This window comes from Lytechinus pictus, chromosome 3, assembly GCF_037042905.1.
Source record: "Lytechinus pictus isolate F3 Inbred chromosome 3, Lp3.0, whole genome shotgun sequence".
NCBI lineage: Eukaryota > Metazoa > Echinodermata > Echinoidea > Temnopleuroida > Toxopneustidae > Lytechinus > Lytechinus pictus.
The window spans coordinates 4,934,196-4,960,527 of NC_087247.1; the positions used below are offsets into that span (position 1 = coordinate 4,934,196).

General features: G+C 35.7%; 2 protein-coding genes across 3 annotated transcripts in view; one reads left to right on the plus strand and one right to left on the minus strand.

Annotated features, from left to right (window-relative positions):
* LOC129257946 (mesoderm-specific transcript homolog protein-like) lies at positions 1-15,540 on the minus strand. 2 transcript variants are annotated; one of them, XM_064096187.1, is made up of 12 exons: positions 15,082-15,540; positions 13,536-13,726; positions 13,001-13,077; positions 11,896-11,973; positions 11,100-11,230; positions 10,789-10,865; positions 7,913-7,953; positions 7,206-7,273; positions 6,546-6,647; positions 5,648-5,724; positions 4,034-4,097; positions 1-1,468 (listed from the first exon to the last, which is right to left on the minus strand). In XM_064096187.1, the coding sequence occupies exons 2-12, from the start codon at positions 13,687-13,689 to the stop codon at positions 1,342-1,344; spliced, it is 996 nt and encodes a 331-aa protein (XP_063952257.1). In that variant the 5' UTR covers positions 13,690-13,726; positions 15,082-15,540; the 3' UTR covers positions 1-1,341. The 2 variants fall into 2 exon arrangements, with proteins under 2 accessions (XP_063952257.1, XP_054752360.1); XM_054896385.2 differs by having other exon boundaries at positions 13,536-13,739; positions 15,082-15,193.
* The window catches only part of LOC129257958 (centrosomal protein of 41 kDa-like), a 22,240-nt gene continuing 11,137 nt past the window's right edge, over positions 15,230-26,332 (plus strand). Inside the window, exons 1-3 of the mRNA XM_064097910.1 lie at positions 15,230-15,340; positions 15,440-15,503; positions 21,254-21,301. Coding sequence (XP_063953980.1) covers positions 15,296-15,340; positions 15,440-15,503; positions 21,254-21,301 — 157 coding nt within the window. The 5' untranslated portion in view covers positions 15,230-15,295. The remainder of the gene's footprint in view (positions 15,341-15,439; positions 15,504-21,253; positions 21,302-26,332) is intronic.

The following is a 26,332-nucleotide window of genomic DNA, read 5'->3' on the forward strand; positions in this document are numbered from 1 at the left end:
TTCATTTTTAAGATATATAAAGTATATATTTATCTTTGGCACAATTAATGTTAACATACAGCTGGATAATCAATTCAGCACAATCTTTGTTCTAATTCTTTGAATTTCTGTATCAATGCTCATCAATAACATGTACACACTCACAAATTAATGTAACAAATAAACAATCTGCTCATTTTACAGTTAAAAGTACATTTTATCACACATCCTTAGAATGTCATCTAAATCAGCACATTTGTACAGCATTTTTCAAAACAATATCAACAATATTACAGTAATACTGATTTCTTTGAAAGACTTCATATTGCAGTCAGACATTCTGAGCCTTACTAATATCAGATATGTATTTTATAAAATTCCAACAAGCTTTTTCACTTTGGTCTTGCAAATTTTATCAAATACACGTTTGTATTTACATCAACATTAATTTTGAATTTACAATGATTAAAAATAGGATTATCCTGGTTAATTCTGATTGGCAATGAATAGAATATACCACAAAATATTACAATAATGCATTCTTTATATCATCAATGCACTTATTATATACCAGTGTCATTAAAATCAATGATCACTTGATTAATAATGTACATAATTCATTAAGAAATTTACAAGTCCATATTTTACCGCACGTGAAAATTGTGATTGAGGTTTCTTGACACATCCAAAACAAGGATTTTAGCAGTTATGTTTATTCATTTTTTTTTATAATCGGACAAAAAAGAAATATTGATGTACTAAAAATAGGCAAAGTGTGTGTCAATTTTTTTTTTCATTTTTCTTGTGATGTTTTTTGTTTGATTATGGGGCTCTGTATAGAAAAATTATTGGATAAACTACAACATGTGGCCACTTTTATGGGTAAATTGTCACTTGGTCTACAAACTATGTCTACTTTCCTTTTGGTCTCATCCCACATGGCCTAATCCTAGTTCATCTACAACCAGTTCTGCTGAATACTTGGTCTAATTGCGATTTAGCCCATTTAATACTTTGTCTAATTTCCAGTCAGGCTATACCCGCTTTTGTCCACTTAGTCAAACACAAATAGTCTAAATGATTAGATGAGTTGTTTATGAACCAAATTTTTATTTGACAGCATACAAAATAATAAGTATTAAAACAAAGTGGAAATGAGACCATCTGGGCATTGGATTAAATGCCATGCAGTTAGACCAAGATGTTATTAGACCAAGTGAGTATGAGACCAAGTGATGATTGGACCAAAAAGTAATTAGCGCAGACTGACAGTAAATCAAGTTGGTTTAGCCATGAAGGCGTTAGACTATATGAGAATTAGACCATCTCCTTGTAGACCAAGCGACACAAACTGATTGTCCCTTATGACTTCTTTAACGACTTGAAGAACTGAAGATATGCTTGAAGGTATTCCTTGGGAGCTTCTAACTGAGGGTAATGACTTATGTGAGGCTCTAACTCACTCACACCAGAGTTGGGGACTAGTTTCCTGTAAAATAAACCCAAACAAACAACACAATGGGTAATAAGAATTTGTTTTTTTTAAATATTATACAGACAGTAATAAAAATGCATGTGAATTCAACTAAAAATATCAACTGCTATCAAATGCAATTTCATAACACTAGTTATCAGGGTTGGCGCGTTTTAAACGGTGTGTTTTAAAACATGTTTTAAAACGCGTTTTAAAACACCCGTTTTTTTTACAAAAAAAACACGTTTTAAAACACCTCATAGACCTGTGTGTTATAAATATGCATGGATGTGATTTTACATGAATTTATTTTTTATACTTTTATTTCTTAATTGGTTTATTATTTTCTTCTAACTAAATCTCTTTCTCAACACCACTCTTTTTCTCCTCTCTCTTTCCCCCCTTATTCTCCCTTTCTCCATTGCTTTGTCATGTTCCTTTCCTCCTGTTCAATTGTGCACATCAATCCATATTTAAGAATATTCTCATTTTAACAAACATCCGAGTGTTGTGCTCACTTTTAGACAGGGAAAGAAACACTATTTAGAATGAGCTCAAATATGTAATAGTAGTACTTGAATGAAATGGAAGTGTTGCACAAACATAATAATATTTTGCAAATAGACTGTATATCTGACATTGTAACCTTGAGGTACACACAAAATTAGGTGAAACTTTGCGCTTCGTAAAGATGAAGAAAAGTAATTTAATTCAGTATAAGATAATCAGCTAGCAAACCTTTTTTTCCTCCCTGAACATGTGTGGAACTACCATTGTTTTAACATTTTTTGGTTCAGTCAAGTTGGTCATTATTATCAAATCTGTAAAAATTGAAATATTGTATTGTTCAAACAATTTAAAAAAAAAATAGTGAGGGGCATTATCAACTCTCTCATTTGCACATCACTGAGTTGTAATGTTTTGTGAAAAATAAGCGAAATTTTAAAATGTTATAACTTTCTTATTTTACATCCGATTTTGATGAAATTTTCAGCATTATGCTTGTTTGAATTTTTTCTACTGATTCAAATCAAACATTTTTCTGGGGTGGACTTGACCTTTAACCCTAACACTCCCAGGGGACCGTAATGGCCCCCTTAAAAATTTCTATGATAAATCCATAAGCACAACAGGGCCACGCCATATTGTTCAAGACTATTTTTTGGATACATGCATGGATATGTGGTTATGATATTACCATGGAGCTATCAACACATTAATAGCTCAATGATATTACAAGTGCATGACAGACCAGAATTGCTCAATATTGTGATTTCATGTATAAAGCCAATGCAAATTTTTCGCCAACATTTTTATCTGTATCAATATTTGTACTTTTTGTTAATGATTGGAAAATTATTGCCAATAATTTCCATTAAAAAACCGATTAAAAAAACACAAAAGTAACCACAAAACTGTAGATAAGAAATATGTAAAAAAAAACAGTTAAAACAAACATTAAAAAAACAATTTGATCAGAATTCCTCAATTAAAGAAATAAGCAGTTCAAGGGCCTAATATTTATAGATTTAAACCCAATTTTGTATTTCATGCACTTATGGGTACCCGGTAGAATGTAAAAGTCATTGTAGCTTGTCCAGTACTGTGTGCGCCTCACTGGCGACTGACTTGAATACTACCCAGGGAGTGGAGGATGTGCATACATTGTGTGCGGGAATGACTGATTGAATCCGATGATTGTGGTAATAATAAATCTTTAAAGCGCTTAGACATGTCGTTCCAATGTTAAGCGCGATATAAAAGCGGACTTTTATCATTATTATTACTTAAAATTTGTATAATTGATTCAAATGAAATAAAGCATATTGAGTAAATGAAATTAAGCATTGAAAGCCTATAGTCTATAGATTATGTCATTTTCTTACATTGTGCAAATTCTTCTCACCCCCTAGATTGACAAGACAAAAAAAAACCTGAGACTACATCATATGTATGAGGAATAAACTTATGAAATGTCAACTTAATTTTTCGGCATTCAATTTCCTTGATTTTGTTTTTTGGGGGAAAATATGAATTTTTCTGTTGGAAATTCAGTAAAAAAAATTGTAGTCATCTCTTACTAATACTCCAAAAATGTATTCAAAACATCAAGAGCTTAAATCATACTGTATTAAATGTACAATTTAATTGATTTACAGAATATTACATCGTTCGTTGGGAAAAAAACGTTTTAAAACGATTTAAAACGTTTTAAAACAATAAAAAGCGTTTTATTTGTTTTTTTTAATAAAAAACGTTTTTTATTACAACCCTGCTAGTTATAAATATTCATTATATTGACATACTAAATGAAACTCTCAAGTTGATGGTATTCACAAGATCCTCTGATTATTTATATTGTTCTCATGGAATAACAGGTTGAAGTCATTTCATCTGTCCCATGCAACAAGAAGTTGTTAAGAAAAACATTTACACAAAAATAAATGACACTTTGGAAAAAGGCTACAATTTGTTTGAATATATAATAAATAAATAGATACAGATGATTAGGTGAAGTAAGCAATAAGTTACATAATTGAAAGCATTCCTGACATAAAAAAACAACAGCAACAAACATACTTGTAAGTACTGAGGAAAGGATCCTTAGGGTTTACAGGATCTGATGGGCCAAAGATGATGTGCACTGGGAGGAAAAGTGAAGAAATAAAAATTATTGCAAAAATATTATCTTTAATAATATAATAATAATAATAATAGGCATTTATATAGCACCATCTATCTAGAAATATTCTATTCTGAGGCGCGTTGTTAGTATTATTATTACCCAGGCTTTAGCTTGAGCTGCCTTTCAGCACTCATGCCTTCAAGGAATTAATCCTGCCGGGTACCCATTCAGCTCACCTGGGTTGAGTGCAGCACAATGTGGATAAATTTCTTGCTGAAGGAAATTACGCCGTGGCTGGGATTCAAACCCACAACCCTCTGTTTCAAAGTCAGAAGACTAATCCACTGGGCCACAACGCTCCACATCCTTTATATCAAAATAAATATTTTAATAGAAATTGAATGTTGATTTTTTAAAAATCTGAATGGAATGAAAGAAATGCAAGATAATCATGGCAGAATATTATTATAAAAACATAATGATAAAATATCGCTGTAGATGTCAAATCTGGGAAGAAATAAGATAAAACATATTTTGTATCAATAAAAAAAATATAGTACTCCAATCAAGACATTATTTTCCCACATGAGATATAATACATAGAGATCAACTCAAGGTACTAAAAAAACATTGAAGTGTAATTAAAACAAGTACTTAAGGTTTCATTAGGAATTATGTTATACTGAGTATCTAACACCTGCCTCACATTCAGCTCTTAACCGCTCAATGATAGATTTTTGAAAGAAATAGTGATAAGATGTTTTGCTAAATGAATACGAATATTGAAATTGCAGAGTGATCGCCTATCTAATTAAGACAACGGCAAAAAGGCAGATAATCATTGAACATCTGGTGCCCCGTCTTACAAAGAGTTACGATTGATTCTGAACAACCACAACTCAACTATGGAAAGTCAGTAATGCCAACATCCAACATCTCAAATGCAAATTTGTTCAAAATATTTTCTAGATATGATGTGTAATCATACATTCATCATTCTCTTGAAGATTCAGTGGGATTCTCTTTGTTTACTATAAAGGAGATTGCGCAAATTTCCTGCATAAAATATTATGGTATGGATAGATTTTTATACAGTTGAGATTGATTGGATCAATCATAACTCTTTGAAAGACGGGGCCCTGGCCTGCCACTTGTATCTGATTGGGCCCCCTATCTGGCTTCAATACTAAACATTGAGAGCTACTTTGATGATTCTATTATTTATTTTTTTATCATTATTATTTATTTGGCCATAAAACATACAAAAATTGTACAATGTAAATACAAAAATATAATTTGAAATTGAATAATTAAATATAGATAAGTAGAAATGAAAGAAAAGAAGAAGAGAGTAAGAGGTTTTTCCATGGGCCAGAGCTCACAAAAATAAAATTCAGTAATATTGCCCAGAGGCATGTGAGCCCTCATAGAAAAAAACATATTCAAATGACCATTCTGGACCTTTGTAAAATACAATTTGCAATGTTAAACTTCATATCCATCCAATCCCACATATCAGGCAGATTTAAAATATCAAAAGCCCTGCATATGAGGCCATGCATACTTACATGGGATAGCAGTATCGGAAAGAGCATGCACCCATCGATCTCTGTTGATATACCTCTCTCGTAGATAGTTTATCAGACTGTCATGATAAATAAATTCATATCACAAAGATTATAATGCAAAACAGAGGATATTGTACTACAAAACCTTAAATTTTCTTCAATCAAGCCATGTCTATACTGTCTCTTTCAGAGCATATTATGAAAACTTGAGATCTTCAATATTCAATTTCGCTTCACACGTCTGATTATATAATTGCCTTTTTTGTTAATAACAGACTTTAAAAACAATAAGGGAAAGAAATATAGAACTTTAAATCGTCCATGTATATTAATATCAACATCGAAACAGTAGAAATATATTTTAAGTCCATAAGAATCTTTAGAAAGCATATAGATCAATATATAAAATACTTTGTAATCTGTTTTTTTTATTACCAGGTACATATTGCAGCCATTTCCGTGGTATTCTGGAAATGCAGTGAACTATCATTTGGTCATTGCTTTAGTTCTTATCCCACAAGGTTGATCCATCACTTTGTCTAATAACCTTAAAGCCTATTTATAATGTTTCTTTCCAGTAATGTGCAAATCAGATAAAACCAAGTTGTGATGGAACAAATGCCTAAAAAAATGGATAGAAAAAGTTGGGATTGGACCATTTATCACTAGACAAACACAAAGTGATGATTGGCCCTATGCAAATTAGGCCTCATCGGTAGACCACATAGGTTTAGCCATGGGCCCGTAACACAAAGCTTAGCAATGATCGTAGAACATTTTTCTATGATTGATTGCATTGACTACAATGTACAATCAATCATGGAAATCAAGCATACGATTAATTGCTAATCTTTTTATTATGGGACCCTGCTGGTGTCTCAAAAATAATAACACTCACAGGTGGGGAATACGATTGCCATCATTATGCCTGATCAATGCCCAGTGGTTGGAGAATTCCTCAGCTGTAGGTTGTGTCAGCTTTCCAAAAACCTCTCCAAAGCTGCAGTCACAAAATTTTAGAAATATTCTTGATTTCAAAGAATAAACATTTTATCATCCATGCAGAGTCAAACGATACAATTAGGGAACATTGGAATGTAAGTAGATTCACTCACAACTTCACCATTTTTTGAAGCCCTGGTACTTATATCAAGTTGAAATTTCATTTAGACCATCTACAATAATAGAAAATGGAATAACCTAAGCTGATTTTGCCCCTTTGTTGGACTATCTCCTAAGGTGCTTGGTTTTAACTATAAATATCACAACACAAATCTCTATTGAATACAGGCATCAAGGAATAACGTTTTATGGGCAACTTGTATTTCCTTAACACATGAAAAAAGGGAAATAATTAGACAAAATAGGCAACTATTTCCCCATTGATTTTTCAACAACTTCCAGGAAAGCAAAATATTCTTTTCTATAATTCAGCATTTATTAACTGATGGCATGAGATGCACTGAGTGACTTCATAGGATGAATGTACAAGTGCATTGACTAGCTTTTATCACATTGAGTCATCATGCACCATCTCAATGAAATATATTTACCTTACCCTTTCTTGAATAGAAATCTATTGTTCAAGTATGGTGCCAGTGCTCCCAAGTATGGCTTCAAAAGAATCTGTAAAATTTTAAATTTTAAATCAATTTAGCAGCAGAAGAAATTATCACAGCCACTCTTAGAAGCCGGCAGCATTTCATTATGGAATATGATTAGTACCATCTTTGCAAACATACAATTAATTGGCTTCCTATTTAACAACAGTCATTAGTGCCAATTGGGCGGGGGGGGGGGGGGCTCAATTTTCATGTTTCGTACTAGTAGCCTATGAAAGAGGGTCTCGTCCCCCTGGATGAACCAAAAATCTCACAAATTTGCCACCTAAGTTAATGCTATACACTATTCTTTCCCAAGCTGGTGTAAGCGAGCTTCATAGGGGTATATGCCAGCATCCATCCATGTTTGAGTAAAGTATAGCAGAAATCATGCTAAATATGCAAAGGTGTGGCTGTAGCAATAGGACATGTAATGCATGGTACCATACTGATGTTAAACCTTATTCCTAGCCAAGGAATGTTTGACAACAAAAGATTAACACATCCTTTGTTTTGTTCAATTTTACATGGTGGCAGCGGTGGGATCATGTACATGTCATCGAATGATCGATGCGATTGGGCAAAAGACTGTAAAATCCAAACATTTCCAATCTACTTTATGTTTTGTATATCAATCAGTTGATGCTAGAAAACTGGTACTAACCTTTTGCAACAGCCGTTGTTGAATGGTCTCTGGTATAATACCTAAAAGAATGAAGTATTTTTTATAGTAATATCACTTATAAGTTTTCTGCAACAAAACCAAGTCATGAAGCAATGATGAATTAAAAACTGTGTGCATGAAATTCTAGCAGTATTAGTCACAATATTCGATACATGATATTAGAAGTTTTATTTAATCAATGGATGTGTGAGAATATGAAGAATGATACAGAGTTAGGTTTGAGTTCTATGGGTTTGCATATTTCTGATTTACTCTAAATTTTCCAATTAAAATTTAACATTATATACACTACTCAAAAAAAGTTAAGGACCACTTTTTAAAACGTACATAAAGATTTTATACAAGGTGTTTTATTTCTGGAAATACCTCAGTACAACTGTCCTAAATGTCCTTAAACACGCTGTAATCAATTTCACGCATGGGTGGTTTCAGTTGTTGCACAATGTCTCTGGCATCACTGCACATCCTGAAAAGTGGGCCCCGAGGGGTATCAGCTACCGACATGAAGTGGTAAAAACGAATGTCTGAGTGTCTTTCAGGCAGTTCAGTAACGAGTGTGACCACCTCCTGCAGCAATAACGGCTTCACAGCGCTGTCTCATGGAGCTGATGAGGCGATTGATGTCTCTGACGTCCAGTGCATCCCATGCAGCCTCCAGAGCCACACCCAGCTGCTGCAGTCCAAGTGGATGGGCTTCGAGCTGCTCGAGACTCCTCCCCATCATGTCCCAGACGTGCTCTATCGGGTTTAAGTCCGGGGACCTCGCTGGCCACTCCATACGCTCAATCCCCTGGCCCTCAAGGAACTCGGTCACCACCCTAGCTCGGTGGGCACGGGCATTGTCATCCATGAAAATGATGTTTTGTCCCACATTTTCTGCAAATGGCACCACTATAGGTTCAAGGACCTCATCCCTGTACCTCACTCCTGTCATTGCTCCCCCTGGGACCACGTAGAGACGAGTACGGTTGGCGTAGGTGATGCCTCCCCACACCATGATGCTGCCTCCCCCATAACGGTCATGTTCTGCAATACAGGGGTCTGCAAATCTCTCTCCTGGTCGCCTCCAGACTCTCGAACGTCCATCATTGTGGTCAAGGGAAAATCTGCTCTCATCTGTGAACAGAACTCTACGCCATTGCTGTCTGGTCCATCTGACATGCTCCCGGGCCCAGTTGAGACGAATTCTTCTGTGAGCAGGGGTGAGTGGGACACACTGAGCTGGCCGTCTGGCATGCATATTGGCTCTGTGAAGTCGGTTACGGATTGTTTGAGTGGAAACAATCACTCCAGTTGCTGCAGCGAAGTCATTGTTGAGGCGGCGTGCACTGTGAAAGCGGTTGCGGAGGCTGAGATTCGTCAAGTAGCGATCATCTCTAGGGGTTGTCGAAACTGGTCGGCCACTGCGGGGTCTCTCGGAGTATAGCCCTGTCTCTCGGTGTCTTTGATTTGCTCTGCTAATGACACTGTGTGACACGCCCATCATTCTGGCTACTCTTCGCTGACTGAGGCCAGCTTCCAGCATCCCTAGGGCTCTGGCTACATCTGTTTCACTTAGGTGGTGTCTTGGCATTGCTGTTGTAGGCAAGTTGTTGATTGTACAGACTAAAGACGGAAAATGCTTTGGAAGACACTTGTCTTATATGGCCCACTGCAATGATGCCAGAGACATCATGAAAGAACTGCATGTGTGAAATTGATGTCATTGTGTTTGATGGCATTCTGGACAGCTGTATCTTGGCATTGCTATTGTCAGCAAGTTGTTGATTGTAGAGACTAAAGACAGAAAATGCTTTGGAAGCCACTTTTGTACGGGCACATTGCAATGATGCAAGAGACATGAAAGAACTGCATGTGTGAAATTGATTTCATTGTGTTTGATGGCATCCTGGACAGCTGTATCTTGGCATTGCTGTTGTCAGCAATTTGTTGATTGTAGAGACTAAAGACAGAAAATGCATTTGAATCCACATTTGTACCACTTCACAATGGGCCCACTTTTCAGGATATGCAATAATGCGAGAGACATCATGCAACAACTGAAACCACCCATGTGTGAAATTGTTACAGGGTGTTTGAGGAGATTCAAGACAGCCATAATCGGGTATTTCTAGAAATACAACACCCGGTTTGAAAATTGTATACACACATTAAAAAGTGGTCCTTAACTTTTTTTGAAAATGTGGGACAAAACATCATTTTCATGGATGACAATGCCCGTGCCCACCGAGCTAGGGTGGTGACCGAGTTCCTTGAGGGCCAGGGGATTGAGCGTATGGAGTGGCCAGCGAGGTCCCCGGACTTAAACCCGATAGAGCACGTCTGGGACATGATGGGGAGGAGTCTCGAGCAGCTCGAAGCCCATCCACTTGGACTGCAGCAGCTGGGTGTGGCTCTGGAGGCTGCATGGGATGCACTGGACGTCAGAGACATCAATCGCCTCATCAGCTCCATGAGACAGCACTGTGAAGCCGTTATTGCTGCAGGAGGTGGTCACACTCGTTACTGAACTGCCTGAAAGACACTCAGACATTCGTTTTTACCACTTCATGTCGGTAGCTGATACCCCTCGGGGCCCACTTTTCAGGATGTGCAGTGATGCGAGAGACATTGTGCAACAACTGAAACCACCCATGCGTGAAATTGATTACAACGTGTTTAAGGACATTTAGGACAGTTGTACTGAGGTATTTCCAGAAATAAAACACCTTGTATAAAATCTTTATGTACGTTTTAAAAAGTGGTCCTTAACTTTTTTTGAGTAGTGTATAAAAGCAGTACATCTAAAAAATTGTAATGAATATTGTTTCTTCATCAAGGTAAACATATTAATTTGGAATTTAAATCATACTCACCTCCATTTGATAGACACACACTGATGATTTCAACTTTATTGTTGGCACTAGATCCAATATCAGATACCTTGTTTTGCCTTTAAAAGCAGAAATAAAGATCATTATTTTAGCATGAACAAAAAACACTAATTCATGTAGATTGAGGAACTGATGTTATGTTATGTAACAGTAACACAGCATCGCAAGCAGAGCATTAATTCTTATAGGTAATATTAGAGAAGAAATCATGTGTACAAAATAATAAAGAATAGGAGGAAGGGAGCAAAATAGTTAAAGAGGAGGAAAAGGGGAAAACATTTAAGAGTTTATACCTGTGTATGAGTTCCTGAGCAACAGTACTACCCATATCATGAGCCAGGATATGAATCTTGGAAACACCCAACGTTGCTAAAAGAGCCTCTATCATGTCAGCTTTGTCAAACAAACTGTAATAATGGTCTGCCTGTAAGGAAAATAATATACAACTTCAGATACCGTACAGGGCCAAAACTTCAGGGAAGCTTTTAACAGTTTTTCAGTGATTTTCACTGACTAGTTTGCTCTTAGGTATTAAATCAGATGCAAGGATTTCAGTAGCTTATAACAAAATGAAATGCTATCTCAATATTTCCTTTTCTCATTAAAAACTATACAATTTATTACCAACTTAAAAACAGAGAACAACGAGTTTAGAAATTCCCACATTCAATGCCTAATTCATTATTATTATTACTCTACCAGACAAGATTGAAATAATAAAAAAATATATTGTGCTTACAGGTGCCTAAAGTATAATAGGGCAATGTCTATTTCAATAATATAAACAGTGCACAAGTTTAAAATCTCTTTCAGAAATCGATGAATGATAAATGTCTAACACTTTATGTCTAACTTATAGGAAAAGTACATAATAATAAAAACAATGATGAACAACAATAATAATAATCATAACAATTATTATTATTATACTAACAACAAATTAAAAATATATATTTATATCAAAATAATTTTCAATTTCCTTTTAACGACAATGTTCATAAATTTTTCTTTCATAGGAAATCATTATGTGATTTCATATCACACAGTTGCCAATCAAAATATGTAAGTAGCCTTCAGAATTGCACTTACTGGTTTATCACTGAAGCCATACCCAAGGAAATCTGGCATTATAACACGGCCAAACTGGGAAGTCAAACCATCCCAAATCTGTAATCACATGAAACTTAATGAAAATATGTAGAAACAGCCATAGAATATATGCTGTAAAATATAAACATCCATAACATACATCCAGTATACTGAAAATCCAAGCAAAAGATCAACACTGACCAAAGATCTATAAAGATCTTGGCAGTTGAATAAAGGATAATTATTATTATTATTATTATTATTATTATTTATTTGGCCATAAAAAACATACAAAAATTGTACAATGTAATTACATAAATACAATTTGAAATTGGATAATTAAATATAGATAAGGTAGAAATGAAAGAGAAGAAGAAAAGAGTAAGAAAACGGTTTTTCCATGGGCCAGGGCTCGCAAAAGTAAAATTCAGTACTATTGCCCAGAGGCATGCGAGCCCTCATGGAAAAACCGTTGAGAGAATATTGCACATTCAATATATAAAATTGCACATTATTAAAATTCAAATTAAACACATTGACAAACATTATTTTAAAAAGTATGTACGTAACGCCAGGCAAGATACAGTAAAAGAAATAAAGACGGGTATTGGGAAAAATTTGAATACCCATGCCGGACTGATATGTGTGTAATGCTTAACATAACATAGCACAAAGATAACTTAGATTTGTGTGAGGTACTAGAGCCTGAAAAGCAACAATGAAATGAAATAAGGAGGAATGCCCTAGACAACAGCAAGAGCATGCCTCCACATTCCTATTAATGACATGTGTACTCGCCAGGCTCCAGCACCTAATACATAACAATCATTGAGACAACAAATAGTAAAATTACAGGAAACTCGCCTCCTTTGATGAATTGCCTTTATAGGGGAATCGCTCCCCAAAATTCATGAGATATGTGCTTGTTAGAGAAATGAATTATTAATTTTACTTGACTAAAAACAAAATCCTAAAGATTTCCCTATAATTCTTCCACGAGAGTGCTCCACTTTTTCTCTTACTTTTCTAATGCAGAAAACTGTTTATTATAATAATACTGCCATGGCATGCACATTTAGAAGGTCTACATATAGAGCTTGATTACCTTATGAAAGTCATGTCCACATGTTGGAAAACCATGAAATATGACCAAGACATCCTCATTTTCTTTGCTTCCTTCATCTGTAACATAAGGCAAATGTGCAGTTCAAACATTCAATTCGGCTTTTTAAAAAAGATTTAGATTTTATTGAAGAGTTTTTCAAATTATCAGCTTTTAGTGACTCAAATAAGATCCTTGCCTCAGATATACTGAAGTCGACAAGGGAGCATTCTGAACACATGGCATGGTGCATCAGAATTGCAAATCCAAGTTGCATAATTTACTCTTTCATTATCTATAACCTTTCCAATGAAATTACCACTTGGTACTGGACTCTGGAGGAGTGCCTTAAATTTTGCTCCATGACTATATATATTTCTATATATAGTCTGAAATTTAATGCCATTTTTAACAATAAAGCCATATTAAATGTACTCAAATTTATGACAATAACAATGTACGTATATATAAATTTATATATATTTACAAAGGCATGGGCAAATATTAATCTACAGGGCGTAATTCTCATTTCCTGCACCTTTGTAGAAGATGTTATGACCGTTAAATTTGAAGAATTTTCCTGTGTCCTGCCATTCTTTAAGCTGTGGAGAGAGTTCTGGGGCTGGATAGTTGTGGAAAACAGCCAATCCAGCAACTAGGGCCGAGATGATGAGAACTGATGTTCTGTCCATAGCGAAAACATATGATTCCGACCTCCTTATCCAGTATCTGATGAGAGAAACTGAAAATATTACAATACACAGTGCTGTCACTTCGCACAGTATCTGCAGGGGTCCATTTCATGTAAAACTTGTTTTAATGACAAATCTGTATAACAAGCTACTAAAATCTGTGGATTTGATTGGCTGATGAAAAACTTCTATGACAAGTTAATAAAGAACCTGTTAACAACCTGCAATGGAGGAACAGATCTTAAGGCTGTAGTGTATGATAAAAAGAAAAAGTCTTTATTATTCTTTTCTGCTGACTATGTTGATTCCAGTTTGACTGCAAATGGGGGTGGTGGAAAAATATAATCAGAAGTTTTGAATTCCTTTTATTCTTGATAATAAAATTAAACGGGGACAAATACATGAAGAATATGAGGCATATTAAAGGATAAATACACTGGCCTATCCAGGGGCGGAGATCCTGGGCACAGCCCCCCACTTTTTGAAGCACTGAGTGCCCTTTATTACACATGTTGTCAACATTTTTGCTCGCTCACAGCTTCTTATAAATTTACATGATACAATCGACATATATCATATAGAGCCCCCTCAAAATTTTTGCCCCATTACGCCACTGTGGATAAGTCATTTTTTCTTTGTTTTATGATAGTGCCCTTATTTTTCAAATGAAAAGGTGCATGCCCTTGTTTCCTAGCTGTGCCCCCCCCCCCCACTTTGAACTTCGCTCCGCCGCCCCTGGACCTATCATTTGATAAACAATTTGACAGGACTTATATGTAATGATCGAGTCATTCCTGTCTATACCTTAAAAACAATTTGGGTACATGGTATAGATGCCTATATTTTTAAATAAAAAAAGTATGCTACATGTTTTCAGGGATGAGCTTGAGACAAGCTGACATCCTTGCTGTGGATATGTGTACTGTACAGGGAGGGGTGGGCCCGGGGGGTGGGCAGAAGTAGGAGGGCGGGGGGAAAATGAAAGGGAAGGAAGAGGTGAAAATTTTACTGTGAAATACAAAGTGTTATTTTTCAGTTTATGCCAAAATATATCACAAATTGGATTTGATAAAAATTAAAAATGTTGCTCGCTGCGCTCCTTTTTACAATCTCACACTCACAGCTTTTAAGAAATTTTCCCCCATACACAATGCACAGACTGGCACCCTCAAAATGTTTGGATCATTACTATTACTGGCTCCTCATATGATCCAATCTGCAATCATAATCAGATAATAACTACATGCACGCATATATATATATATATAAAGCCTATAGTACTACTATTACTAGTATATATCTTCAAAAATAAACTTATTTTCAATGGTGCTGGTGTAAGCTGGACATGTTTCCATCTGAAAAAAAAAACATTTTCCAAACTTCTGAACTTACTTTACTCAGCGCTGCTAATTTGGGTGAAAAAAGAGATTTGCCAGTTGAAAAAAATCAATTACATGCACAGTCAGGTCGGCTCAGCTCAGCACCTCTGCTCTGCGATATATATAGTGGGATTCGAATTATTGATTGGCGCGATGATAGGGCGAGCGCTCGTTGGGCTACTACGTACCGTACGTATACCGTATTCGTTTTATGTTGTCAAGCCAACATGTCTGCCCACGGGAGAACCTCAAGGCCTGGAACAAGGGTCGATGTAAGTATATAAAATATAAATTTGTTGAGCCAGAATGCCTGATTTCGCATTCATTTTTTTAACTTGAATTTGTTCTACATTTCGTTGTTTCTATTGCAGATTCTCAACAGGAAAGTGCCAGAAAACCCGAGGTACAAAGATGTGAAGTCGGTGATTGACACGGGTAAGAAACGTCTCTCTCCCACTCCTACGGGATTCCTAATCAAATTGGTGGGGGTGTAGCCGGGTGGGATTTCTGAGTGTGTGCTGAAGTATGATGAGGGGTCTGGAGTCCGGACACAGTTATATTTTTGAAGCCTTCTTTTTTGTCCTTCGATTACACTAAAAATATGAATTCAATAGTTGTAATCATCTTTTATTTTGTTCTCTATAATATTTTGTACTAAAACTTGATGAAACTTCGCTTGTAAATTTTTCCAAATCGAATGACTTTCTATAATAAATAAGTCTGGAGTCTTACTCTAGTCTTAACTCTTTGTCCTTACCACAATTTACCGGTAGCTTGGCTTGCAAAGAACCAGGGATTACCTTGTCTAATTAATTTTTTTTCTTCAAGTGTTTGAACAAGTGACCATAAATTTGACAAAATAGTGGTTATTAATAATTAGGCCCTAGATCAGTAGAGGCGCACGGCCAATATGGGAGACTCTCTCCAATAGGGGAGACAATCTCCCACTCCCAGTCCCACATTGGAGACTTGCTTTGCAAAAGGACAAAAGAAACAACACCAACAAAAGTATGATTTTTTCCACCCAAAATTTTGTCTCACTGAGGTCAGAAGCCCATTTGTTTTGAGTGTGATTGACAACAAAATTCCTTATCAAAATAAAAGTAGACGGTGAATTTTTAAAGTAGACAGTGAAAAGGGGTAATTTTTCATGAGGAATCTGCTTATCACATTTTTATTTGCCGCCAAGGTAATCCTTTTGCAGCAAATGTAAACAAAGGAAATTGGACTCCAAAACTGGAGACTGTCTCTGAAATTGGATACCCAAATTCTTTACAAAAGTCTCTGATATTGGAGATAGTCCCGACCTTTCGTTTGAGGACGCGCACGCTTATTTACGACGTTGTACCCTTTTTACACACGCTAAAATTTCCTTAACCCCGTACTATAGGTGGGGCTAAATTGCCATTTAGCCCCACCTATAGTACGGGGTTAAGCTTAGCCCACTTTCTTTTTACACAGCATTTTTGCAAAGTGGGCTAACCCCACCTATAGTACGGGATTATTTGGCCCTGCAAAAAAGCAGGGTTATCCCAGCAATTGCGGTGCTAAGAGCGATAGTACGGGGTTAAGATCGCTAGTGTAAAACGAAAGTGGGCTAAGCTTAACCCCGTACTATGCTATGGCAATTTAGCCCCACCTATAGTACGGGGTTAAGGAAATTTTAGCGTGTGTAAAAAGGAATGAACCCTCAGTGCGCTCGTGAATATTCGTGAGCTACCACTAGTCCGGGGTTAGCGAGTTTCGTGTGTGAAAAGCAAGCATTCCTTATCCGGGGATAGCAATAACGATTTGGCATGTGTGAAAAGGAAAAATAGATAGTACGGGGTTAAGGATAGTACGGGGTTAGCGATAGTCCGGGGTTAAGAAAATCCTGTGTAAAAAGAGTATTAGTTGATTTTGGAAGAGACTTTTTGGGCCCGTCATCATGGTCGTAAAACTCTGTCCTGCAATGCAAATTGTGTGACATGAGATTTTTTGTTCGTTTCGCATCTGCGACGGGAACATTCAATATGCGTTTCGTGTGCAAAATTTTGGTTGCTACTATGGTAACAGCGATATATCCGATTGAGGACGACTTTCCAAAGCCACATTTGACTCCTCCTAGAGCTCGAGAGGCCGCCCGGGGGGCCCACTTCCATTGATTAGTGGATACCAGGAGCGACCACGCGTAAAAGGGGACAGAGTGGGCAGTTACGTTACGTATAGGCCTATGTAACGTTATAAGGGTGTCAAAACGATGTTTAAAATGCTGACAAAAAAGGGATATATATCCAATACTTGTAGGGTTTTACAAGCCAAATTCTTGTTTAGAGATGCATTTTCATAATCTGGAAAAGAATTACTTCCCTTGTTTAGGGTACTTTTCGAAACCCCATGGTCGTGCCTGGTATCCACTCATCAATGGAAGTGGTCCCCCCGGAATTTGATTGATTGATTGATTGATTCTTTATTTCCATGCAAAAATAAATCATACAACAGAAAATATATTGACAATATCTCATGGTAAAATAACAATAAACAATCATTGCATGGGAGGGAACAGTCATAAGCACAAGGCTTGAAAAGGACGCCCCTCAAGAAAGACTACGGCCCTGAATAAAATCAATATAAGTCATATTTAAAAATTACAGTAAAAGCAGGGCCAAAAGGAAAACACATCAAGCATGTCAAGAATAAATCAAATGATAATAACACACCAGCCGTGTATCGATTAATATTACTATGTTTAACATAGATACGTCGTATAAAATAATACAAAAAATAAAGTATGCAATATGATGAAAGTCATGAAACTGATGATAGAACAATATCTTAACTCAAATAAGTGCTAATAATGGAATGCTTAAACTCAAACTTAAATTTGTTCAATGTAGGAGCACCACGTATTGTTAAAGCTATATCATTCCAGGTATCTGGACCAGTATGTCTTATTGACCTATGGGCTAAGGCAGTTAGCGGATTTGATAAATGTAAATTTGTTGAGGTTCTCGTAGGATAATTATGAATAAACAAATTCAAAAGGAACATATGATCAAATGTTAATGGTAATTGGCGACAGTGAAACTTAAACATAAACAAAGCAATTTGAAATTTATGTATATCATCAATTTTTAAAGTCTTGAAACGGTTAAAGAGGGGACCAGTATTTTCATAAAAACCAGCGTCGGCACACAAACGAATAGCTTTCTTTTGAAGTAAAAGGATATGGTGATTTTTTGATTTGAATGAGCCCCATACAATATTGCAATAAGTGATATGTGGAAGTAAAATAGAATTATAAATTGAGAGTAATGCTTGAGGAGGTAAATAGTGTTTAACTTTAAACATTATACCTATACATCTTGATACAGACGTCAATATTTTAGATACATGGTCATCCCATGTTAAAAACTCATCTAGAATGACACCTAAAAATCTCACATTATATTTTTGTTCGATAGAAATCCCACTTATCTTTATTTCTTCTGTATAATGATCAGCTATTGTTTTGGAGTTCTTGAAATCAATATAATATGTTTTTTGCAAATTTAAAGACAATTTATTACTTTGGAACCATGTGGATATTTTGGGCAATTCATTATTCAACATTTCAAAAAGCATTCTTTTATTCGAGTTTGAAGAAATAACTGTTGTGTCATCAGCATAAAGAATATATTGTAATAAGGGTGAAGAATATACTATGTCATTTATATACAGAAGAAATAAAAGCGGGCCCAGAATTGAGCCTTGAGGCACACCACAATTAATATACTGTGAATTAGAACTTACTGAATTTATACATGTAAATTGTTGCCTATTTGAAATATAACTATTAAACCAATTAAGAGTAGTACCTCTAACACCAAAATATTTTAATTTGTAAAGCAATATAGTATGATCCAGGGTATCGAACGCTTTACTTAAGTCCATGAAAACACAAATTACATGTTCCTTTTTTGCTAAAAGAGAAGAAATTTTATCATAAAGATCAACAAGAGCTAGATCAGCAGAATGAAATTTGCGAAAACCATATTGGGATGGATTTAATAAATTATGTAATGACAAAAATGAAACTAATCTATTGTAAACAAGACGTTCAAGTATTTTTGAAATTTTTGAAAATGACGAAAGAATCTAATCCCCCATTTCTGGGGAAAGTAAAACATAATGCCCATTACATCGTGTGCGAGAGGCATATCGTTTGTGTAGAAGGAGTAAACAACAGAAACAAAAGAAACAAAAAGACACAAGTTCAAACGTATTGCATATGGTGTGCACATATCAACTCACGCGAAATGTTTGGCTGGAGAGGTTGATCTGACCTATGAAATCAATTGCCAGTGTGATACACCAATAATCCACATTATATCGATTCGATGGACTGTAATGATCTATATCTAAGCCTTCATTCAGTAAGTTTTTCCTCACTCAATATGTACTCTATTTGTTTGAAAAACCACTTTCTTATCCATGTCATAATCTATTTTAGCTCTGTATTTCGAATATCTCCAGCCATCAGTCGTAATATACATGCATGTATGGTGCGGGTGTCGCGGAAAAGGATTTTGCACATGAAAAGCAGATCTGTAGGGCCTGTAACCCCCCCCCCCCCCTGTAACACAAAGCTTAGCATTGATTGTAGAGCAGTTTTCTACGTTTGATTCTATTGACTATAATGCACAATCAATCTTAAAAATAAAGTGTATGATTAAGCGTTAACTTTTGTGTTAGGGGACCCTAATATTAGCGTCCGTGAAGATTGCGAAAGGTCCCAAATCTTCCACATTGGAAACAGTCTCCAATATTGGCCGTGCGCCTCTACTGCAGTAGAATAATAGTTTGCAGCTTTGACATAGCCGCTTTAACTACTCTTAAATTCAAATTTTATAGCTATGTATTATACCTGCCTAAATTTGTTGCAATCCAGTATATCCTTTTGATCCAGTATATCCGGTTGATCCTTTTTATATTTTCAAGTGCCCTCTTTTTCCAGTGCATTAAGTTTTGGGAGAATGGAGGGAGGGGGTTACCAAGACCTCTTTGTAAGTTTTTCCTTGATTGTGAGATCTAAACATTGTAAACAAATTACTATGACCCTGTTATAGGTGTAGGACCAGAGGGTCTTATGATGAAATGGTCACAGACCAAAATCACCAAATTGCTACTGGACACAATGGTTAATGAAATTGATCAGTACCATTTGGTCATTAGATAAATTGTTGACGGACAAACTGCTGTTTGACAGAATGATGTTGGACAAGAACTTGGGCAAGGTGGACCAAATGGGATTGGAGTACTCGACCAACAAATCACCAGTTTGCCATCATGACCATCCCTACATCGCCATCAGCATCCCCCCTCAGTCCCTCAGACCCTCAACCTCCTTCGTCTGCCTCCCCTTCTTCTTCATCACATTGTTGACATACTCCTCATTTACAGTGTTCTCCAGCTTATGTTGATGCTGGTCACTATTACAATCTGTCTTTATCTGAAATTCTGCTCTTATACTTCGGTAAATAATATTTAGAAAAATAGAATCTAAATTAAAAGTGAACTATAACAGCTCTAAGAATGAATTGTAATTTTGAAACTTTGTCAATGAAGCTTGCCTTATACATTTGAAGGGTAAATTGTTGGTCTGTCCATCTAAAAAAAATAAGTAGCATACAAGTTAGAATGCTGCACAGTTTATTTCATGAACCTCATAAAGGAATAATTGGAGGGATTTAGGGAATCTGGCCCATTACAAGGTTCTTGCCTGTCCTTTGTTTGGACTCCAAGTTTATGTGATATACTGCCCAACTTTGACAAAAGGAAGCAAGTGTCACATCAGTCAAATTTGATTTTGTTGTTTCTGAAACACCCTTTGAATGTTGTACGTTCAGGCAAAGTTTGGGGAAGAAATAATCGTTTTATGGAAAGATATTGAAGAAAATATGCTGTTAAATTACATTGACGCCTATGTAAATGACAAACACACATTGCTCATTTACAACAAATATACTTTTGTAACTTGCTTCCTTTTGCCAAAGTGCGTCAGTATAGTCATCAGCAATCCTCGGGTAATAATAAAGTGTGTAACAGTATGTACAACATGCAAAAGGAAATTAAGTGAGCATTTTAGTACTAACAAAAATTGAGAATTATAATAGATTAGTACAGGCATAAAATGTGATTGTCTTTCTGTATTTCTTCTTTTACAGGAGCAAGTTTAACAAAGCACATGGCTAAAATTGAAGACATCAGAAAAAGTAAGTGAAATCAATTTGATGCACCATGCGCATGCTGTATCCTTGGATATTGCCCCATGAAGTACAGTACTGTTGCAATTTTATCAATCTGTATTATTAATTCTATTCATTTAACAAGTACACCACTCATCCAGTTATAGCTTTATAAGATTTAAACCTAGATATTCTACTTCTGATCACATACTCTACTCCATCATCTTGTGAATTGTTTTGGTGCATCATATCTCCTGGAAAACAAAAGAAATCACCAAAAAGGGGGGAAAATTCATCTGTGAGGAGTGGCATCAGTACAACACCAGAAACATTCTTAGAGGAAATTATAAATTTGGTTTTTGATCAGAGTCCTTTCTTAGAAGACCTGTTATAATAACAGATGTACAATTTCTACAACAAGTTCAGCAATCAAATAGAATGATCGAACTAAAATGCATGTACCATTGCTCTTTATAGATCCATGAATATCCAGAAAGAGCCAGTATCATAAAAAAAAAAAAATAATAATTCCCTTCACCTTCTTTATTATCTAGACATCTACAGTGATAACCCTTTAAAAGAAGCAGTGAAAACTCCTTTCCTGGGTTGAATTGATGATGTTCTCAATCAAGATAATTTTTTTTTTGCCGAGACCATAGTAACACCATGATGTGAGATAGTAATCAACTGATAGCATACGCGTGTGATCAGGTCCATGGTTGAATAACTGCCATTGACACATTGTGAGGCTAATAAATTCGATCAGTTCATTGATGAGTGCACTATTGATTATATTGACTGTGGCTCCAAATTAGCAAATTTTCAAATTTGGAAGTGACATAATTGATATTAATTATGTTTACCAAACAGCATTTTCATTTGAAATGAGAAGCAGTTGAAGTATCATACCAAGTTGGTAAAAAAAATTGTTGTGAACACAAAGTGACAGTCATAATTTTTCAGCTTTTAAAAAGTGTCCTGAAAGAGTATCTTAACTCTCAAATAATTACCATTTTTGTCTCACCTGTGAAGCAGAGTGAGACTATAGGCGCCGCTTTTCCGACGGCGGCGGCGGCGTCAACACCAAATCTTAACCGAAGGTTAAGTTTTTGAAATGACAGCATAACTTAGAAAGTATATAGACCTAGTTCATGAATCTTGGCCATAAGGTTAATGAGGTATGACTGAACATCCTGCCTGAGTTTCGGGTCACATGACCAATGTCAAAGGTCATATAGGGTCAATGAACTTAGACCATGTTGGGGGAATCAACATCAAAATCTAAGGTTAAGTTTTTGAATGTCATCATAACATTAAAAATATATGGACCTAGTTCATGAAACTGGACATAAGGTTAATCAAGTATTACCTAACATCCTGCCTGAGTTTCAAGTCACATGACCAAGGTCAAAGGTCATTTAGGGTCAATGAACTTTGGCCAAGTTGGGGGTATCTGTTGAATTACCATCATAACTTCTAAAGTTTATGGATGTGATTCATGAAACTTGGCCATAAGAGTAATCAGGTATCATTGAACATCCTCTGCAAGTTTCAGGTCACATTACCAAGGTCAAAGGTCAATGAACTTTGGCCATGTTGGGGGTATCTGTTGAATTACCATCGTAACTTTGAAAGTTTATGGATGTGATTCATGAAACTTGGACATAAGAGTTTCAGGTCACATGACCAAAGTCAAAGGTCATTTAAGGTCATTGAACTTTGGCCATTTTGGAGGTAATTATTAGATTGCTGTCATAACTTTCAAAATTAATAGATATAGTTTATGATATGTGGATATAGGGGTAATCAAGTATCACTGACAAGTCTTAGGTCGCATAATCAAGGTCAAATGTCATTTATTGTCAATGAACGTAGTAATGTATCATTATATAAATGGTGTTTTTTGTGAATAATTATTTTATAGTAGTTTTCAAAATCAGCACTGCTGCTTTATCAAATCGCGCGATGCAGGTGAGACTGCCAGAGGCGCTCCACTTGTTGGTTTAAATGTTTACACTTGGCTCATTAGAATAGAAGGTGTTCTTTGTTGTGATGGATAATTTGATTTGATTTAATATCATTAAATGAATCTGATACCAAAGTGGTAATGCTACATGTACATTATTTGCCATGGTTGCTGTAAAATTCATTGCAAAATACTATTAAATTACCATGTTAACTGTTCAATAAACTCTTTTAGCATCAATTATGTTAAAACGTAATAGGTATATTGCAATGAATTTTACTGCAACTTGTTAGTTTATGGCTTCATGGACATCTGGATTCATTCATGATAGCCACATCTCATTTCAGCACAAATCATTTACATCACAGCCAAAAATACCTTGTGATTATCCAAGTGTAAACATGTAAAAATTATTTTCGAGAAAAGTACTGACTACTCTTTCAGGACTTATGATGAGTTTATGTGTTCATGACACATACTCCTTAGTGTAAGTATGGCACAAGTGACTGTAAGAAATATGAAAAGTAATAATATTTTTTTTAATTTTAATTTTTAGAATTTTGTTTTAAATATACATGTAATGCCATTTTTATATTTTCCTCAAATTGTGCTTCATTGTGAAGCAAACTGATCATTTGGAAAAATATTGAAGGCAGATGTATGTGAAACATATCGGTCTACAGGTAAAATATTGAACTATACACATGTAAATTGTTGTTACCGGTAGTTCAAGTTTCAAATTTGATACATTTACTTATTAAAGCCCGGTTGGAATAATTTTTGTGGATCTACTTGTACATGGGATTATGATTTCTGAGACTGTGACAATGTTTCCAACTTCCAAGTATTTGTGTTGAACAGACTGTGTGTGTCTCTGAACACAGAGGGCGGTATACAATGTCAGTTTTAGATTTCTCCAAACAGTTGGAAGAGATGGCTCTCTGAATTGAATTTGCTGATTGTCACTGACACAGGGGTTGAATGAATACATTATGTGTCCCATTGACATAGAGGGCAGTGCATAGAAGAGTTACTCTTCAAAGAAGAAACAAATATGTAGAGTCTCCAGTGAACTTCAACCAATTTGTGATAATATTTATGAAATAATTTTCCAAAAGTTAAAGAAAAGATAATAAAGCTAAAAAAATTCTGATTATTTTTAGATTTCAGAATTGATTTTAACAATATACATCAAAGTACTTTTTAGAAATCATACAACCTATAGAATATGGCCTATGTACATGTATACTGTCATCAATACATCATGTACAGTGTACTTTTATTTTGTATCATTAAATTCTGAAGAAAAAAAATCCTGTTTTCTTTTCAGAATTATTTAATTCTATAAAAGTGAGATCTACATATTGTGTATAGGCCTATAAAACATCTACTCAATATTATCATATGGCAATTTAGAACACAAAGGGACAATTAGAATATAAAGCAGAGCATTGCATTGTCTTGTGAATTGACTGGTAATCTTTATCAAAATGTTCACCCCCTGCCAAGCTTTCAGTTTGCTTGTGTACTTGCTGATGCTTGTGGATAATTGTTCTATAATTAGGTCACTCATGTATGTACCTGTTTACCCCTCATTAGAGGTTTCTATTGAGGAATGCTCTTCTCATTTGATTAAACTGATGAGGGAGTGTTTGGATCTCAGTACGTCTAAAAACAGCCTCCCCGGGCTGTTCAATATTTGCTAACTCTTCGATGCATATATATTTGGCTTGATGTCACCCTGACAACAGCTTCCAGGTTGCTCACGATGTGGTATTGCCTGCACGATCAGTGTCCGTCCAGCATATGTTTAACTTTAACAAGAAACACTTACCAAATATGCGTTGGTATTTACACAGTGCAAGAACCTTCTCATTTCAGGCTCCTGTATTGACATGGGTTTTACCTGTTATGCTCCAGCGCCGCCGTTTGGAGACCAAAACTTCACTATAAAACTACCTGTATGAGGGTGTTATAGGGGATTATAAGAAGAGCTTTTGGCTTTTCCCCTTGACAATTCGGCATCGATCTCTCTCACTTTTTCCAGCTGTCTTGACTTCCAGGAATCAATATTCTTTGACACTCTCAAAATAAGCTGGATGTTCAGGACATTTATATTTTGTGAAAGTATGTGAACGATTCTCTGACTGACAGGATGCTAACATTGGATATAGCATTGAATTGATCAGGACTTATTTATAAACTGTTCTGATGTCTGGCACATGTTGTCTGGAGTTTTGGAAAAGCTCACAGAGCATCATTTTTATCTGCATGTTCAATTTGTCTGTGGCGGAAAATAGCATCTCTTGAAGATTAGACTTTCATGAAGGTATCCCCCGAACCTCTTCCTTTACAAGACTGTAGATCTACGGGAAAGATTTGCAACTGACTCTGTATTTTCGAGTCTATGAAGGGCAGTGAAATCATTATTAATTGATCCAAGCTTTCGGAATACACAGTGATTATTCCAGCGGGTGTTAAAATCAAATGTTACCATGGCGATGATTAGTCCAAGGAGTCCTCGGGACAAGTACATAGGAGCAGGTGATCTGACTCATCGTGAAGTCCAGAAAGATGTTACGAATAGGAAGGCGAGGACAAAGCTAAGGCTTAGCATTATTCTCGATAAGAATAAATGTGGTAAGTGCTTGGATGAGCACCCAGCCTTTGCTGCCAATTTACTAAAAATCTTCTGATCATTCAATGATCGTTTATAAATCTTGAAGTATCATTATAGGTTAGATGGTTGCAATGCGGTGACGATTGCGATCGGCTTATCATGGTTGGATTTATTCAAAAAAGGTCCAAATTTGGAAGCCTGTATCTATAGTGATCACTTGGATATGGTTCATATTTCATAATGACTACCGTTGACAGTGATGTCACAATAAGTGCCTAAGTGTTCTGAGATGTATGCATTGTTGTCATGGTTTCCTGATTCAGACTCTGTTTGAGCTCAAGAGATTATATCTGTGTGAATTTTCTAATGCTGTTAAAGCATTTTACATTCTGCATTAACAATTCCTTACTTTCTTGTGTTATACTTACACAGCCAACATTTTCTTATTTAACTCTTTGTATTTTTTTCTCCA